The sequence below is a fragment of the Symsagittifera roscoffensis genome, chromosome 3 (assembly GCF_963678635.1).
Source record: "Symsagittifera roscoffensis chromosome 3, txSymRosc1.1, whole genome shotgun sequence".
Taxonomy (NCBI): Eukaryota; Metazoa; Xenacoelomorpha; order Acoela; family Convolutidae; genus Symsagittifera; species Symsagittifera roscoffensis.
This window is the reverse complement of record NC_087064.1, coordinates 56,996,364-57,016,526: the sequence shown is the minus strand read 5'-3', so window position 1 is coordinate 57,016,526 and position 20,163 is coordinate 56,996,364. Positions and strand designations below refer to the sequence as shown.

Below are 20,163 nucleotides of genomic sequence, written 5' to 3'. Positions count from 1 at the left end.
ACAAAAGTTTGAACTTTCTGAGTGTCATTATTTTTTGTGAAAAAAAAAAACGTTGGCGTAGCCGTTTATGCAGAATAGTTTTCTAAAAATCATTTTTCTATCAAACTCAATAGTTTCGGACTTGGGAAAAGGCTTTTGAGACAAACAAAGCTTCAGCAAACTGTCAACAAACCAAAAAAAAATGAAATAAAATGACTTTTCTGAGTGCGATATTTTTTTGAGAAACAACTTTAGGAGGTAGCCGCTTATGCCGGGTAGTTTTCCACAACCCATGCTTTCCATTGAACCCGAAATCTCATATTTGGTTGTGTAGTTATTGAAAAATGTTTGAAAATTCTAAAAAAAAATTGTGTCGAAAATTCCTCCCACACAGTTTTTCGTAGGCTGCAGTAAGTGAGATACAGGAAAAAACTACGGGATTTATGCAGGCAGATTTTTAGGTTTTTGTAATAATTAGTTAGAAAATATCGCAAGAAAAATGACGCTTTTTCTTTTTATTTTACAAGATAGATCCAAGAATACTTCGCTAATGATGGTGGAATCACGATTATACCAAATTTAAGGAATTTGGCTGAAGATTTGAAAATATACTATTTTGAGGGAAGTCCATTTTTAGAGAAAAAATTGTTCAAGAAAAAGTAACTTAAATTACCGTTCTGTTAACAAAAACTAGATCTTATAAAATGGCGCAAAAAAGGAATTCTTTAAAAAAATAATCAAAAGTTTTGACTACAAAGTAAAAAATGCTACAAGTTTTTGGATATCTTTCTTTCAACAATGGGCTAAAAAGAATCTTTCGACAAATTATATCAATATTGATAAGCGCACTGTATAAAAATTTTTTAAAATGAGTAAAATAGTCCAGAATTTTGAGATGTTTAAGTAAGACTTTTTGTCGAATACAAAAAAAATTTTGATTAAAAAGTTTTCGACCCATTTTTTCAGTAAATTTTTGCGACACTGGAAATCTATAGCCTATTCCAATACATGGGAGACCGCATACACCCCTTCCCCCCTCCTGATCCATTATCCTCACATCCAGCACGAGAGGAACGGTCCCCGAATTATCGCTTCACGGGTATAATGATGTTGTAGCAATCACATGGTTGTTGGTTCAAATCACACGAACGCTGCAATTCGTAGAGTGAAATCTTGCAAGCCATGGTTCGCCTAATGGGCTCTAGTTAAGTGAGTTCTTGTCAACCTAAATAATTGACTTCCAGATTAAGCCTTTGACTGTTTATTTAAATAAAACCCACTCCACAGAATCATGGTTTCCAAATAGTTTGATTATCTCAGGGGAAATGATCCGTTTTAAATGTTAGTTCACAGACATCATTTCGTTGAATGAGCAATCATCGCGATCATCGGTTTAGTTATAAAGCCACAACTAATATTAGTTCATGGTTTTAGCTAGCATCATCATAACACCATAGTGATATACTACTTTGACATCACTATACAAATCAAGATATACTCAATTCAGTGTGGAATTGATATAGATTTCTGTCTAAATGTCGATATCACGCCAAAGTACTTAAGAATCTTGCTCATAACTAGTTTCGAAGCATATAATTGGGCTGCCATGATCTTGAACGCCAGTCAGTTGCTCTCAATATGATTGTCCTAAACGCCATTCAAAACATCGCACCATGCTTTCGAAAAGTTGAGTCTGGACTTGCAATCTCTATTTGAACTTTGAGCCACTCTAAATGAAACTCATTTGCCTTATCTTTTCGGCAAATCACTTGAAAACCGGAATAATTGAACTTAATAAATTGATAAAAACGCATATCAGCTTCCTGTTTACTGATCATTCAAATTAGTGTTCAGATTATGGAAAGAACTTATAGCTCTAGTTAGGTTACAAAAATTCTAAAATTTTGCAATATTTTGCTTTCCATATCCGTTACAATATCTTCAGTGTTGTAATTATGGCGTCCTACGCACAGCGAGGACTTACAAATGAGTACAGTCCCAATCTACAGGTCAACACCCATCCAGGTAAAAAAATGAAAAAACGAAACTTCGACGTCAACCAAAATTCAAGTTCAGTGAAAAATTCGAAAAACCTTAATAAGAAAACCGTTTGGGATAATTGCGACAAATTGGGTCACAAAATATCGGTTGTCGCGAACTTTGACAACATTTTTGGGCTATTTCATTTTTTGAATTCATTTGTTGTGAAAAATTTAGAAGCAAAACATTTTGAAAAGGTCAGTTTCAAACGTTAATGATGTGACGAAAAATTATCACCGGCAAAAGATTATCGTTTTAATTTTGAACCCAGGATATTCATTTCTTTTTAATGGTACAAAAATATTCTTCAAAAATTACAAACAAAAAAAGCAACAAAAGTTTGAACTTTCTGAGTGTCATTATTTTTTGTGAAAAAAAAAAAACGTTGGCGTAGCCGTTTATGCAGAATAGTTTTCTAAAAATCATTTTTCTATCAAACTCAATAGTTTCGGACTTGGGAAAAGGCTTTTGAGACAAACAAAGCTTCAGCAAACTGTCAACAAACCAAAAAATGAAATAAAATGACTTTTCTGAGTGCGATATTTTTTTGAGAAACAACTTTAGGAGGTAGCCGCTTATGCCGGGTAGTTTTCCACAACCCATGCTTTCCATTGAACCCGAAATCTCATATTTGGTGTGTAGTTATTGAAAAATGTTTGAAAATTCTAAAAAAAAAATTGTGTCGAAAATTCCTCCCACACAGTTTTTCGTAGGCTGCAGTAAGTGAGATACAGGAAAAAACTACGGGATTTATGCAGGCAGATAGGGGGAGTAGGTGGTTTTTCAATCGAAATCGTTTTTACGAAAAATGGTACGGTAGTTTATTAGAAGAGAAGAACAAAAAAATCCAAGTCGTCTCAAAAAAAAGTTTTTAAAAAAGCAAAACTCATACGTTTTTATAATACTTGTTTTTATCAAACAGGAAGTGTTCAAAAGAAAAACTTGAAAAAAACTGAGATTTGAAAACAAAACTTGTTTGAAAAGCGTACCACATAAAAAAATTCCGAAAAAAAAACGAAAAATCAGCTGACGAAATTAGAACAAAATTCACAAAAATTATAACAGTTTTTGAATACCTATAATTGAAAAAGTTAAATACAGTCTCAAATGAATTAAAAATTAGTTGCTTTTGAATTTTCATGAAATTGAGCATGTCAGAAGAAATGAAGCAAAAATGTGTAAGAAAAATTGCTTAAGTGAAAAAAGTCTATTTTCTAAGTCTATTGCTCTCGCAAGTGAAATAAATCAATCACTCTTTTAGGCCGCCAATTTTTTCATCTTCGCCAATATTTTTTTCGCCGCAAATTTATTGTTGTTTATTAGCTTAAATGACCCCACGTGTTAAGCTAACCTAATACCAGTCAGAACAATGTCCGAAAAAAGCATATTGCGACCAAAAAATTTAGCGACGGAGAACATGTTGCGACTGTTTCTGATAACATTACGCGAACTTGCTAGCCCCTAATTTGAAACTTGACAGCGTTATTCGGATTTATTAGAGAAGTATTGTTTTTGCAGTTTCGCAATATCTTTTTAACACAATTTAATATCAGCTTCAAATAAAAATCACATTCATTGTTTTGATATATTTTTAAAGGCAAAAAAACGCCATTTTGTGGTCAACTTTTTCCAAAAAGCGCATAAAACGCTCGTTTTGACTTGTATTTTCAAAAACACATGATTTGTCAGCGGCGCAGAGAGTTCGGTGAAATGAATTCAAATCTGGTCTTTGTAGTGACATAAGAGAACTCAAGTTCAAACAAGGTTATAAGTTAGGTAGTTTGGTTGAATTAGAAAAAGTGTGAATTAAATTTTCTTATATCTCTCTCTTCGAGAAAACCCTAGATCCGGTCTTAGGTAAAAATTTTGTTAGAAAAACCTCAAAAACTCTCAGTTTCAATAGTAAAAAGGATTCTGAGCAATCCTAAATATTTTTTTTAAAAAAAGATAAAACAAGCCAAGAGTAAGTTTTATATCGAACTATCAACGATCAAATAAATAAAATCAGTTGCAGGCTGTGAGAGAACTTTTTTTCTCTCTCACAATTTATTTCTCGGGTGGTACAGTGCTGATTTATTTTATCCGACAAAAAACATTAACTTTGAAAAGCGTTTTTCTCAGATGGGTTGGACAAAAATTAAAAGATAAAAAAAACTAAGACTTGCTGAGATTTTCAGCAGAAATAAAATGGTGCAATATCTTTTGCGAAAGTCGAGTCCAAAAGTTAACTCCAAATTAAAAACGACGGCTTTCGGTTCATTATAGTCAATCAATAATTACACCAATTTTTATCTAAAAACAACTTTCGTATTTTTGAAAATTTTGTTGAGTTATGCAAGAGGCTCATTCTGGTATAATTTTGCCAGCAATTAAACCATTTTTTGGCGCAGTTTTTGATTGACTAAAAACCGATAATGATCGTTTCTGGGGCTTAACTTTAAATCAGAGTTTTGCAAAACAAATTGCCCCATTATAATCCTGCTGAAATGTTAAGCAAAATACCACGTGAACATTCTACACAAAACTCAAGAAGAAATCAAAAGGAACACAAGACTGCTGTCGTATCTGGGAAAAGACCTAAAAGTTCCGACTGCCTTTTAATATCTATTGAGCAGTAATAAGAAAAAAATTAAAGGTAATAAAATGAAATGACAAAAATTTTTTTAATTTCAGTTTTTTTTTCCGAAAAATTATCCCCCATTTAATATACAAAGTGTTAGATTTCGCTCCTAGTAACAGTTCAATTATGGCAAATAAGCTTCCTTTAACCAATTTGGAACAATTTTTAAGAGTGATTAACTCTCCGCTTACGCGTTAATAGCTTAATTATATCGCGCCCTAATTGTCCCGGTTTGGCCAAAATAGCAATATTCAAACCACCATAAACTTCAAACCCCCATAAACTTCAAACCCCCATCATCTTTAAGCCCCCATAAACAAAAAACGATCTCAGGCAGGTAAATATCTTTTCACATTTAAGCTCAGGACAACAATAAACTTTGAATGATATAAAAAAATTTGTCAAAAATGGCTAGTTAAAGAGTCGAAATTTGTCTGAAGAAAAAAAACCCTCCCGAGCACAAATATTCCGTTACTTTCGTTACAAAAGTCAGAACAAAAATTTCTTCAAACATTTTTCCTTTTATTTCGATTAAATTTTTTTTATTATACTCTACGTCTTAACAATCGAAGACTAAATTAAAGATTTTAGTATGATGCTAAACTCAATATCATACGAGTAATTTTGAGGTGGCATAGGGTCGGATTATACATGCACGATTAGTGAAATAAAAACAACGAAATTTAGAAAAAATATTCAAATGTATATCAAAAGTTTCACGGGAATTTGGAACTCTATAACGAGATTGAACTGGAAATGCATCAGGTTGTATCCAAGTCTTTTTTGATGCGGTAAGAAATGACAAAATACTTTTACTCAATTTTGAGAGGATTTTCAGTATTATTTAAAAGATTTTGAAGCCTGGAACTTAGTATTGAAGACGCGATCTATTTTGAACGCAGCAAATAGCCCGTTAATTTTTTTAATAATAAAATTAGAACAAACTCAAAAGAAAACTATTATGCTTTATTAGTTCCCAGAGCTGCGTAAAAAAACTACAGGAAAATGGATAAGGATGAAAATTAAAAAGGAAAAAAAGGAGGCGAGAATCTTATTGGGGAAGCAAATTTAAAAAAGAGCAGTATTAGTATTATAGCGAAGAAAAAAATTTTTTAGACTAGGAGGTGAAACCACCTAGAGTTTGTGCATTTTCCGCACTCCTCTAGGTGATTTCTGATTTCTGACAGCTCATAGTGGCATTTTGCGCTGCTTTCATAGCTATAAAAGTTTTTGTAGTTAGAAAGCATTAATTTAAAAAAACAAGATCTTCACAAAAAATAAGTACATTTCAACAAGTTAAGAAACCACGCGAAAATAATGCTACACAAAACATATGGTGAACAGAGACAAAAAGGAAACAGACTCTAAAAGTTTTTCAGTGTTTTTACAAAATATCAGATCTCTGCCCCGAAACTTTGAAGAATTTCAATTAGAAGCAGAGAAGTTGGCCCAACGTCCACAAATCATCTGTTTAACTGAAACCTGGATAAAAAACTCTGACAATGATATCTTCCAAAATCAACGATACCAACCTCTCCATAGTTGCGTTAGAGTGAAACGAGGAAGAGGTTTTGGCATCTATGTTAACACCGGGACAGACCATAGTCTAACAAAACAAAAAAACATACCAATATTCGAATCTTGCCAGAGCTCATTAAAATTCAATTAAATCAGAAAATTTTAGTAACCTGTATTTACATTCCATCAAATTCTCTAAGCAACGATGCTTTTGAAAGCCTGCAAAACTATTTGGATCGAATAACGCTAGAGCTTGAAATTGAACACATAGTTTGTGCTGATTTCATTGTAAATTTTCTGTTAAATTCGACAAGTCGAATGAAAATGGAGGATATTATGATGGGAAATGACCTTTTAGGAAACAAAACGGGCTGCCTCCCAACAAGAGTGACAGAACATAGTAGCACATTGATTAACTTTTTTTCTGGCCATTCAGTTTCTCAACCAAAATTATCAAAAAATCAATGTCTGATAATTTTGATGTTCAATTTTTCTTAAATTTCCTGAAAAAGGATGTTTTTAATGAAAAAATTCCTCTAGAAACTGAAGCAAGTTTAAGAAAGGGAGATAAGTGAGACATTATGTTTTTTTTTGCACCATGAGGTATCGAATTCCGAGGACCCGCAAACGTCTTCTTGGATTTTAGAAAAAATAAATTTGATCCTTATGAAAGCAGTTGATACGTTTTTTTTCAAAGCGATTACTAGTACAATCAGAAAAGCATCCATGGATTGACAATGAAGTGAAAAAAAAACTGCCTAAAAAAGCGGCGGTTACGACAAAAAAGTTTGAATGTTAAGACAACGGATGCCCGGAACAGATATATAATTTTTTTAAATAGAATGGTCAAAAACCTAATCATCCGTAGAAAAACGAAAATACTATCAAAATAAATTAACGCTTGATTCTAATTCTAGAACAAAATTTTTTAAAATCTTTCCTAGAATTGAGAGGCAAAGAGAAATTTTCCAAGTCGCTAAATCTGTCTAAGGAGGACACTGAGAAATTTAACGAATACTTTGCAAATATTGGCGCCAGAGTTACACAAAGCAAACCAACTTGCATGGAAATTAATGTTATCCGTCAGCAGCAATCGTTATTTTTGAAAAAAAAATGATTTAATTGAAAGCATTGAAGTCATCGAAAGTCTATAAAATAGATATAGTACGGATTGCTATGATATCAACACTGTTCTCGTCAAGCATTTAAAAGTTAGACTAGCGGGCACATTTACTGAAATTCCTAATGACTGCCTAACACCAGTAAACTGCCCAAATTGTTTAGAAAACTCAAGAAATGTACCAATTTTCAAGGAAGGAAAAACTGATGACCCCTCAGACTATAGACCAATCGCTTCTTCCAGTTTTGGGAAAAAGTTTTCAGTGCTTTAATTTCAGACGAGCCTTAACATATGTAGACAAGTTTGATATCATCCAAAACACTCGTTTGGCTTCAGATCGAAAAAGAGCACTGTTGACGCCATCCTTACATTGTTAGAAGAAAATTCAACATCGCTATCGTACAAAAAACTAACTGTATAGAATCATTTTTTAGACCTAACAAAGGCTTTTGACACGGTTGATTACTCTAATCTGCTAATAAAATTAAAACTTATGGAATTCAGAGGGCCTGTCTTAAAACTTTTGGAATCTTACCTTGGCAATCGCTATCAGTGCATTGAAAGCAACTTTTGAAAGACCAAACTTAAACTGGTATCTTTTGATGTACCTCAGGAATCTATCTTTGGCCCACTTTTTTTCATATTTCACATAAACGATCTTCAAATAGCCACAAAAAAAAAAAAATAAAGAAGTACTTTTGTATGCTAATGACACTGTTCTGAAATCCACAAACAACAAAGACTATATTGCTCTTGCACATCAATCAGCTTTGCTTGAAGTAAACGATTGGTTAGAAAAGAACAAATTGACACTAAATGTCAAAAAAAACAAAGACCATGAGCCACTGCCGGACCAAAAAAATGAAAATAGACCTGTAGAGTATTTTTTAAATCACAACAAAATAGAAGATGTAGATCGTTTTAAATATCTTGGAACTCACCTTGACTGTAAATTGAAATTTCATCAGCATATTGATAAAATAAAAAAAAATTTTGCGATGCTGCGGAGTGTTTTTTCAATTGAGAAATTTTCTAGCTTGACAGCAGTCAATATTTGCGTATAAAAGTAATCATCCAATATGGAGCTTTAGTTTATGCAAATACTGACAAAAACAAACTGTTAGAACTAGAAATGAAAATCAGAAGGCTAATCAAAAAATTTATAAACACAGAATGGATTCAATCACCGAAACAATGCATGAAAAAAATATATACTGTAAGAGAGTTTTTTGCGTACAAAGTTTTGAAATTAACGTGAAAATTATTCGAAAAGATTGCCAAATTGATCCATTGAGATAATACATTACTGAACAAGAGTTAAACGTGATATTTTCAAAAAAAAAACAAATCAAAATTTAGCTTTATATAGAAATAAACTCAACAGAGGTTCGGTTACACCTAAAATTTAAAAAAGCGTTTAATTTGATGTAAATTTTTTCCCGCTTCGGTCAAATTCTTGATTGGGGCTTCTCGGCTTCAATTGAATACTTTTAATGTTGAATTTTTGGATAATTACATTCTAGGTTAATTACATTTTGGATAATTACATTCTAGGCATGCCCAGCAAAACGGTTTTACTGGGCATGCTTTGAGACATTTTTTTGCTCAATATTTAGAATTTGTTTCGTTGGTTTCTATGTTGTCGGTAGAAAAGACTACCCGAGAAAACAAAAAATAAAATTATTTTCTTGTAGAGGTTGGTTGTAAGGTGCAATGAATAGGTTTACGTTAAACAAATATTTACCGGTAGAAAGTCCATTGTATTGGATCGAAGAAGTTAACTAGATTATATTTATACTTTTTTATAAATAACTCTGTAACTAGATATCGTTTGGAAACAATTTTTTATTATGATTTTTATTATCCTAAATTGACACTTTTCAATCGACAATCAACAACTTGGGATAATTTACGCGCGATCTGTTGCGCTCATTGATTTTGAAAGTTTCAACGCATCGAACTCCCCTCCCAAAAAAAATCATTGATCAAATTAATTGAACTGAGGCGGGGTTCAGATTTAAAAAGATCCCACCATTATGTCAAACGTATTTGAAAACGATTACCAATTACTATGATTGTTTCTCTAGACTCGGACGACTCCACTTTCTCGGATTCGGAGGCGGAGCACGCGGAGTTGCTGCACGGGAGACACACAGTGGCCCTGGACGGGAGGGGGGAGGAGAGTGAGGTGCAGAGGGGACTCTACAACAGGCACGACTTCGCCGTCAACAACTTCAACCTCGTCATCAAACTCAACGCATACAATCTCAGGGTGCATTGTTACATCTAAAATCACAGTGAAGTTTCGAGTAAAACAGTTTAAGCGATTCATTTTTCTCAGGATAAGGGATGTTGACTAAAAAAAACCATCGGGTTAAAGAATAAATATAAGGGTATAGGAGCCCTAAGAATTTTGAGATAATTGAAAGATCGCTTTGAGTTCATTTAAAAATTTTGAGAAAATTGTAGGTAAAAATTTCAAAGAGCAGAACAGAGAAATTTTCCCGCATAAAGAAATCCGAGAAGTACTTGGCAACTTATGATATCCATTTTCTCCGATGTAGCCACGAGCCAATTTTAAAATTCTCCTTTTGAGCTTCTGCTTTGCAAAATTAGTGTAGCATTGATAAGAACAAATTTTTGTCATTTTACCACAGCTGTATCCAAGAAAAAGAAGGGTTTTGGTTTGGCTTTATTAGCTTTCCTCAGTAAAGAATCAAAATTGCGTCTGATTTCGGAGACAAATGATTTTTAGTTCCCGATTTTTGTGCTGAAACACATCAAGCAGGGTGTCTTTTTTAATTTCAGATGAAGCGGAAAAAGATGAGTCGCCTTTTGCCTTTTGGGGGCGTCCGATCCAGGCATCTTTCATCGCGATTCGAAAAAAGAAACTTCCAAAACCTGGTCGCCCTTTTCATTGGATGGTTCTGTGGAATGTCTCCCCCTTTAATGATGGTTATCGTCGCCTACTCTCAAACATTTTGGCTCGATTTTTTCATTCTTTATACAATGCTCAGTTTGATGATACTACACGTGATTTGTTTCGTTTTGTTCATGCGAAACATGAAGATGTTCATCAGATCTCCTTTTATGGTACCTGTAACTATTACGTCACAGCGGTTGCATGGCTTGCACAATAATTTTGACGATCTGACACCAGACGTGTTTGCAGACTTGAGTGTCGCCACGTGCCTTCCGGATAGGATTCTGCCGGATGTCATTCAATACATGGCATTGTTTGATGAAGGTAATTTGAGATTTAAGATCTACTTTTGAAAGCTTTTTATGATGTTGCTTTGACAAAAAACCTGAAGTTTATTTTCAATAATAATCAAAATCTTACGCTGAACTCACATTCAGTCAAAAAAACTTGATCGAGAAAAACTTTATCCTGAAGTTACCTTAGCATTTGGATGAGAAGCAGTAGCTTGCGCTAAATTTTTTTTGACATGGATTTTGAAAAAGTTGTCCCTTTATAGGCCAGCTATTGCTGAAAAAAATGAACGAAAATCATATTAAAGGACAATCTTTGGCAAAAAAGATTTATATCGCCGGCCAGGGGCGGATCTAGGATTTTCTCGAGGGGGGGATTTCAAAAAAAAATTTTCGAAAACTTTTTCGACCTTTTTTTTAGGTCGACCGAAATGATTTTTTGAGCTCTCAATAAGCCCGGTTTAGTCCCTGTTTTGGTCAAATTTTCTGCGCCGCAGGCAAAATTTTGAAAAAATAGTCCAAAAAACGCGTTTTTAGGCACTTTTTGGAAAATTTTAACCAAAAAGCGCCCGGCCTCCCCTCAAAATAAGTTATATTGGTGCCAAAGGCGCCTTTAGAAAAATTTTAGGGTCGGTCGGCCAAAAATGAGTTTCGTAAAAAATACCAAAGGGGGACCCTTTGGCTCGGCAGGGGGTCGAATCCCCGAGGGGCGAGAGGGAGAGGCGTCTGCCCACCCGCCCTAAATCCGCTCCTGTCGCCGGCTATTTTTGGAAGATAAAACCGTTTTTCAGCTTTTCTGGATGATCTGGACCAAAAACTGCGGTTTTTCGGTGTGCGTTTTTCTTTCGAAAAGTAAAATTTGGCTTCCAAGGCAACTAAAAATTTTTAGGGCAGATCACTCAAAAATGGCTTCATAAAACAAGACCAAAGTTGGTCTATATAAGCCTAATGATCATTCGGTTCTGTTTTTTCACCTAAAATCTGGTAACTGAAATTAGTGTCAGACTTGGTTGAAGATCTCATTGAAAAAATTTATGCTTCTGTTTGATTAAAACAGGTTTGTCAAAATGTATGGGATTGGGTTTTTTTTTAAGACGCTTTGAAAGTTTTTTTCACTCTTTCAAAAAAAAAGTTTGTCTCAAAAACTCTTGAAACGATTTTCAAAAAAAGTAGTACCAATGGGATGTCCGACCACTCTTCTGTGTGCCTGCATATTTCCTGGGCTCTCTTTACCTTACCCCGTTTTATACAGCCTTCGAAAAAGTGTAAGGGGGAAAAACTGACAAATATTTTTGGTTTTTTGTACACTTTCTCAAAAATTACCCTCCAAATCTGAGACTTTGATTTCAATGGAGAGAACAAAATGGGGAAATTTTTCGGCATTACCGGCTGCACTCAAACTTTTTTACACAAAAATTTATGGCTCTTGAAAAAAAAATCGAAAGAATCGGTCAACAAAATTTCGATTTTTTGACCGTTTTTCGAAACATTGACTTTCTCAAAAGCTACTCTCCAGAACCTTAAATTTTGGTTTCAATGGGTAGAACGGGTTGTGGGAAGCTCGCATGCATAATTTTTTACGTCCAATTCTTCAACACAAAAAGATCTGGCACTCAAAAAATCAAACTTTAGGTTTTTTGGCCGTTTTTTCAATTTTTTTTTAGATTTTTTTTCTCAAAAACTATGCTCTTTAATCTGAAATTCTTGTTTCATTGTCAAAACGAGCTGTGAGGAGCTTCTTTGCTTAAGCGGTTACACCCCAATTCATTTGAATAAAAAGTTATGATCCTCGGAAAAGTCAAATTTTCTGATCCTTTTCGAAACTTGTCGAAAACTGCCCACCCAAATCTCAGGTTTTTGTTTTCAATGGGTAGAATGGGTTTGAGAGACTCTTTTGCATCAGCAGTTACGCCCAAGTTTTTGTACACAAAAAAAAACCCTCGGAAAGGTCAAATTTTTGAATTTTGGACCGTTTTTTGACACTTTCGGACTTTTCTCAAAATCTAAACTCCCTAATCTGAGATATTGGTTCGAATGGGTAGAAAGACTTGTGTGAATCTCCCATGCATAAACAATTAAGTCAACGTTTTTGAACACAAAAATTTTTGACCTTCTGAGAAGTCATTGTTTTGAAATCTTGTCCTTTTTCTAAAACATTTTGACCTCTCGAAGCATCTCAAGCTGACATCAAGGGTTCAGGTTGTGAGAAACCTCCGTGCATAAGATGCTTTGCCTTGAAGTTTCAGCAAAAATAATGAAAACACGAATTCTAAAATTTTTGAGATTACCTACTTCATCCCGAATCAGCAAAACAAATTCAAAAGTTATCAAACTAGTACCTCCAACTTTATCTGCGCCTACAGTTCGTGTTTGTTAGAAACACGTATTCTGGAAAAAAAATGTATGGGACTGGGATTTTTTTTGAGGCGCATTGGAAAATTTTTTCACTTTTTACAAAAACTTGATTTTTCTCAGACAGTTATCATCCAATTTCCGATAAAGTGATACCAACGGGAAAACCACCATTTACCCTGTGTGTTTGCATAATCCCCTAGTCTCTTTTTACCTTAAACCACTTTCCGCAGCCTCCGGAAAAATGTGTGGGGTGAAATTTTGACACAAATGTTTTTAAATATCTTTACATTTTCTCATATGCAACCTTCCCAAACTTGAGAATTTGATTTAAATCAAAGGAACGCGTTTCTAGACCCTGGCTTACATCAACGGCTATGCCCAATTTTTTTAAATACAAAATTCAAATTTTTATGGCCTTCAGAAAGGTCAAGTTTTCAATTTGTTGGTTGTGAAACCCTCCGCTGCATTAGTGGTTACGCACAAACTAATTTTTTTTGCACAACAAACTTTGGCTCGGAAAAGTACAATTTATCAATTTGTCGAAAGTTTTTTGAAATTTTTTGGCTTTTCTCAAAAACAACCCACCCAAATCTGAAAATTTGACTTCAATGAGTAAAACGGATTTTAAGAAGCACACTCGCACAAGCGATGACGACCAGTTTTTTTTACACAAAAATTTATGAGCCCCGGATCGTTCAAATTTTCGATTTTTTGCCGTTTCCTGAAGCCTTTTGATTTTTCGCAAAACTACCCTCCGAGCTCTGAGATTTTGAGTTTATTAGAAAAAAAGTTGAGAGAAACTTTCCGTGCAAGCAATCTTGTCCAACTTTTTTTTAGCAAAAACGTTATGGCCTTCAATGGCCTTCAAAGTCAATGTTTTGATTTGTCGTCCGTTTTTTGAAATTTTTTGACTGTTCTCGAGAACAACTCAATCTGATATTAAGGGTTTAATTGAGACAACAAGTTGTGGAAAGGCTCCGCGCATAAAATACTACGCCTTAAAATATGTAGGAAAATTCTCTGGGAAAATTCCAAAGTCACAAAAAGTTTTACTTATTATTTAATAGAGCAACATTACATTTTTTGGATGAAACTGGGTCTCTAGCCGTAATTTCAATTGCAATAACAGATTACAAGCATTAATAAGCAGTTGTTTAAAAACCATGGAGCACTATCTCTGCATGAAAACTTCAAAACGCTCATATCTTCTAAATAAACTTTATTTGAAAAAATGTTTTTCTTAGTAAATTATAATTTTTGGTTTTGTAGCGAATTGCAACAATTTTTACAGGCTGATTTTTTTTCTCGCTACTTGCAAAAAAACAACATTTTTAGAAAAATGTTTTCAGGACTCTGGGTCGGAACCTTCTATGCTAGTTGTAACTTCTAACGCACTGAAAGCTGATACTTTAAAAAGAAACAACTGTCATTCGTTTTATCAAGAACTTATGAATTCCATAGAATAAGCAAAAAAAGAATTTTAATTAGCTTCTTGTCAAAAAGTGCAGCAGATTTTTTTTTTCAGTCAAAAAAATTTTGCAATTTTTGCTGTTCGTAACTTTCTGAGTTTCCATTTTAAAATGTGAAAAAACCATTTTTTTCAAACATATAACAAATTCTTGCGAAATTGGAACCGAAAAGTTTGCGCTTTTTTATACCTCACCACGCTTCATGGGTTATGTTGTTTACCTCGATGGCTTACATCGCTTGATTTTTTTAAATTCAACCCGGTAGCTCGGAAAACTAATACGATCGACTGAAAAGATTTAAATCATGCCCAGATTGAAACAAACAACAAGATAATTTTAGAACCTTTTCTCAAAACCTTTCTTGTATCACAAATTTTTGGGTAACTGAAGCCATTGTTTTGCAATAAACAGCAAAATGTCACCATATTCTGATAATATTTTTCATGAGCCGAAATTTTTTTGTTAACGCATGTTTTTAACAGTTCATCGAATTTTCAATGCATTTTGTGCTGAACAAGCTTTTATAATGATTTTTAAAAAAACGGATCAAACGAAATAAGACAAGATTTCACACTCGTGTTTCTAAAACTTGGTGATGTTTGGCAAAATAAAACTGATGGGAAAAATATCAATTCAAACCAAATTAACACTAAATTGGGCGAATTCATTTGGTTCCAATTTAGGAGAGAACAAGCTCATTTGTAGTTCTTTTAACATAATTTACCCTTTTCCTATCCTTAAATATAAAGTTAAAGAATTGACCCATTTGAGTTGTGTTATTGTTCCGACTTTCGATACGTAAGTAGCGGAATATTTGTGCTCGGGGTGGGTTTTTTTTTCTTCAGAGAAATTTCGACTTTTTAACTAGCCATTTTTGACGGAATTTTTTAATATCATTCGAAAGCTATTGTTGTCCTGAGCTTATATTTGAAAAAATATTTCACCTGTGATCATTTTTCGTGAAGTTATGAGGGTTTAAAGATTGCCATTTTGACCAATTTGGGACAATTAACGCGCGATATAATTCGCGCTATTAACGCGTAAGCGGAGATTTAATCCGTCTTAGAAATCGTTCCAAATTAGTTGGAAGAAGCTTATTTGCCATAATTGATTTGTTGCAAGAAGCAAATTCTATCATTTTGTACTTTATATGGCGTGTGGGGGGATAATTTTCATAAAAAATTTCGAATTTTTGAATTTTTTTTTTTTCATTTTTAAAAAAAATGAAAAATTTTGAATTTTTGAATTTTTTTTTTCATTTTTAATACATTTTATTAAACATTAAAAGACAGTCGGAACATTCAGGGCTTCGTCCTGACACGAGCAGTCTTGTTTGATTTGAAACCTCGCAAGCAAAATGAATTGCAACAAAAAAGTGCTTGCTAAATGTCTATCATTTTTTATCCGTCATTTTTTGTCAAATTTCACCAAATTCGAGAGGAAGGAATTTTGGAAAATGTATACGGTTAATTTAAGTCAGCAGTATTGAAGCATTAGCACCACAAAGTTCATTGAATATTCGATAAACTGTAAAAACTTGCGTGAAAAGAACATAATCCAATTTAATGAAAAATGTTATCAGAATTCGGCGAGATTGCGATGCCTATTGCAAAAAGAAGAGCTTCAATCAGCATGAAATATTTGCGAAAAAACTCATGAAAAACATGCTTCGGAAAAATATTTTCCCGTATTTATATCTGTAGAAAGGTTATTTTACCGAGCAGTCACTTTAAAACTTAATCATGAACTTACTAAAACTTAATAACTAAAAACCGCTGATTTGTTGTCTTCTGGGGTACTATTTTAAGACATAAATTTTTGGCTAACCGACTCTAAACTTTTTAGAAGCTTCGTTGGCACCAGCATATACTTGTTTTGAGAGAGAGAGCGCACACCCAAAAATACAATTTTTTTGGTCTAAACTTTTCAAAGTGCCTGAAAACGTTTTTTTTTGGGTCTGTTTTTTTTTCAAATTTGTGTGAAAACAAAAAAAATGTTGAAAATGGTGGTTTGGGTTTGTTCGGAAAGTCAATTTCGTCGACTTAAGAAAATTAGACAAAAATTTATTGAAAAAAAAAGAAAATCCGCATCAACATATAATTTTTTTTCTGTTTTGTGTTCTCGTTCAGATGAGAAGCAGGTGCGAGTGATGTTCTATTCGCCCCAGTATTTCCACAACTACTTCGAAGTGCCTCGAAACAGGATCCTGCAGATGAGTCTCTTCACCACCCTCTGTTTCACACTCTCCGTCATACTCAGTGCCAGGAAAATGCACATTCTCTACTGACACACCAAAAGAGGATGAGCGAACACAATTGTGAACTATACAGTTGCAAAAAGAACTTTTCCTCTCACAGCCCTCCATCTTGGGACATCTTTGCCCAACCGCAAAAAAACTTCATGATAGTTTCAGGCTAAATAATTGATAAATTGACCCTTTATTTATCGACTAGGAATTAATGCACCAAAACACTGAATATATATTTTTCTCAGTTCCCATGATACAATTTTGCCAAACGACATTATACATTTGAGGCTAACAGCTATTTAAGAAACGAAAAAAAACGGGGAAGCGAAGTGGGTGTCGAAGGGGTGGAAAAGATTGCGGTATGGAATAACTCAGTCTGTATATGGGGAAATAACAGAAACAGAATATGGTTAGACAGGCCTGATAGCCTTTTATATACTCTCTGCGAATTGCAGAAACCCTAATTAAATAAAGTGAACTTTTGCTTTTAGCCAGTACATACTTTAAATTACTCGTTTTGCTACAAGTTTTCTCGTTTTCTCATTTTCTCGTTTCGCTACAAGTGTAAAAAAAAAGATAACAGACTTCTTTGAGCTTATCATTTTTTTCATCACCAGTCGTCAAGTGTTATACTTCACATCTTGAGAAAAAATACCTTATTGATTGAATCGAATTTGACGCCTGAGAAAGAAACACAGACTTTTGGGTCAAAAATTGCAGTGTTTTTAGAAATTCGAAGGTATCAAACGTCAACTTTTCGAGACTTCATGTATGTTTGATATGTTTAAAGTTACTTTTTACAAAAAGGCTGTTGTATCCGTTAAATTTAATGCCATTTGCTTTTCATGAGATTGATGTTATGAAAAACTTAACGAAAGGAAGAAATGTTTTTCAGCAAAAAGAAATATTAGCTGGTGTGTCACAACGCCAAACTATTCATTCCCTAATTATTTTATTGTTCCGACTTTCGATACGAAAGTAACGGAATATTTGTGCTCGGGGTGGGTTTTTTTTTTTTCTTCAGACAAATTTCGACTTTTTAACTAGCCATTTTTGATGGAATTTTCTTATATCATTCGAAAACTATTGTTGTCCTGAGCCTAAATTTGAAAAGATATTTTACCTGTGATCCTTTTTCGTAAAGTTATGAGGGTCTAAAGATTGCCATTTTGGCCATTTTGACCAATTTGGGACAATTAACGCGCGATATAATTCGCGCTATTAACGCGTAAGCGGAGATTTAATCCGTCTTATAAATCGTTCCAAATTTGTTGAACGAAGCTTATTTGCCATAATTGATTTGTTACAAGGAACGAAATCTATCTTTTTGTACTTTAAATGGTGTGTGGGGGGATGATTTTCATAAAAAATTTCAAATTTTGGAAAAAAAATTTTCATTTTTTTTTATTTCATTTAACTTTTTATGTTTTTACTGCTGCTCCATAAACCTTAAAAGGCAGTCGGAACATTCAAGGCTTTGCCCTGATACGAGCAGTCTTGTTTTGTTTCGCCTTGCTACAATGCTGCTGATTCAAGCACGGATGCTTTTATGGCAAGAAAACTTTACCGGCGATGTATTTACGATAATTCCGACTTACTCCCGGATGAATTTCCCATAGTTCTATCCAATAAATTTTGGTAGCTTGCAAGTTTATAATAAAAATAAGTGACAAATTGAAGCAAAATTTAGGCGAGCCTTGAAAAAACTAATGTTTGGAAAATTGATGTTCATGCCAATTGTTTTTCAAACCTCCAATTTCACACTAAAACAGCCAGCTCAAATGTTCACCTTGAAATCTTTTCTAGTAAATATTCTCTAGCGCTTTAAACACAAGCCTAAGAGACTTAAACAGGACATACTTTAGTTATAAACCTATCAATTTCTTACGGTATCGTTTGAAGTCAGATGATAAAAGCAGAAGTTTCTCTGAGCAAAAAAAACTAAATTGAGCGCAATTTGTTTTGAAAATATTCCCCCTACACGTTATGTTAGGTACTAAGTGATGAAAACTGCGTCCATCAACATTGATATTTCCCAAAATCTTGTTTCGAATGGGGTCTCCGAGCCGGAATAAAACACAGTTCATTTTTTCAGTTGACAGTTTTCAGTTTAGCTTTTGAAATATTCCCTATACACGCTATTTAAGGTACAAAGTGATAAAAATTGCGTCCATCAACGTATTAATAGTTCCAAAAAACTTGCTTCAGATCAAATTGTAAGGGTTCCCGAGCCGAAATAAAGTGTAGTTCATGTGTGGTTAGAACGAAATAAATTGCGCGTTAGCTGTTCCAGTTAAGCCAAATTAAAAACTTCCAAACTGTCATAAGTTGAAGAAAAACGATCACAGGTGAATTATATGATTTTTAAATTTTGAACTCAAGGTATAGATGCCTAGTTTTTACTTGAAGAACTTCAATCAAAACTGGCTAATTTAATTGTCTAACTTTGTCGGAAGAAAAAATTTAAACAAGAATTCTCAAATTTATGAAAAAAGACACTCAAAAAATTTCCAAGATTGTTTATAAATACAACTATGGCAATTATGAATTCAAAAATCAATTATTCTTTTGAACATCTGAATTGTTGAAAAATAATAATTGTCCAATTGTGGTGTCCCGAATAGCCTAAAAGACAGATAAAAAATTTATTAAGTTGAGAAATTGAAATAGCTTGATTAGTTACAGTCAGTGCGTTTGGAACAGAGGGTGTTTAGAAGATATTTTAAATCTCTCTTTTTCAATATTTCATTTTTCGATGAAATTTGAGTTGATGAGATAGCAAACATGTAGACTTATATCACGACCTAGTGGCCACCAGTTTTTTTGAAACTTATCTAAAGCTATATTTACCCTGCCCCAACAATCGTTGCTTTTTCGGCTCAATAACACTAAGTTTACCGCACGATGATGTCAAAACTGATAAACCTTTTGTTTGAGATACTTTAGTATGCAGGTTGATTTCGCAGAGCAAATCAGCACTGTCCAACGCTTGACATAATATTACATCCCGACTCGAAGTGCTCACTTTATATTTCGACCGTTATATTTCGACCCAGCAAGATATGTTTCGACCGTGCTCGACCAAACTTGAGTATTTTATTCAAATTTAAACGTACAAACTTATGTTTTTTCGTGAAATATCCTATGATATTTTTTCATAAATCTTATGAGTTACTTGTAATATCGGGCAATATCTTATGAGTCATTTGAAACCTAAATGATTTGTAGAGATGAGCTGTATTTCCCAGTTTTTTGCAGAACTGGTTTGCAATTTAAGTAGAAAATGTTGTAAAATATGTTGATATTTACAAAAAAAAATCTTTGACTCCGCACCGCGGGACAATTGGTAATTTTTTTTACTGTACTCGAGGTATTAGTCGTCCGTATTTGAGGCAGTTTTTGATCGTGTGACACGGCCAGCGGTGTGAGAGATAGTAGGATACTGCACTTGGGAAGCGGTTTTCCTTGTCTTCTTTAGTATATGGGGGCGGGGTGATCTCTGTACCTCTCTCTGGAGGGTTAGGTGTAACTCCGAACAACACCTGTTTCTACTGGGGTTGAGGAACTACCTTGATTCAAAAGCTTTGTTTGGATTTTGTTG

General features: G+C 33.8%; 1 protein-coding gene across 1 annotated transcript; it reads left to right on the top strand.

Moving 5' to 3' along the window:
• Positions 1-1,573: 1,573 nt before the first annotated feature.
• Positions 1,574-16,779, top strand: LOC134842214 (uncharacterized). The gene is made up of 4 exons (XM_063858444.1): positions 1,574-2,004; positions 9,365-9,549; positions 10,086-10,524; positions 16,444-16,779. Exons 1-4 carry the CDS (start codon positions 1,935-1,937, stop codon positions 16,599-16,601), a joined length of 852 nt encoding a protein of 283 aa, XP_063714514.1. The 5' UTR covers positions 1,574-1,934; the 3' UTR covers positions 16,602-16,779.
• Positions 16,780-20,163: the final 3,384 nt, after the last annotated feature.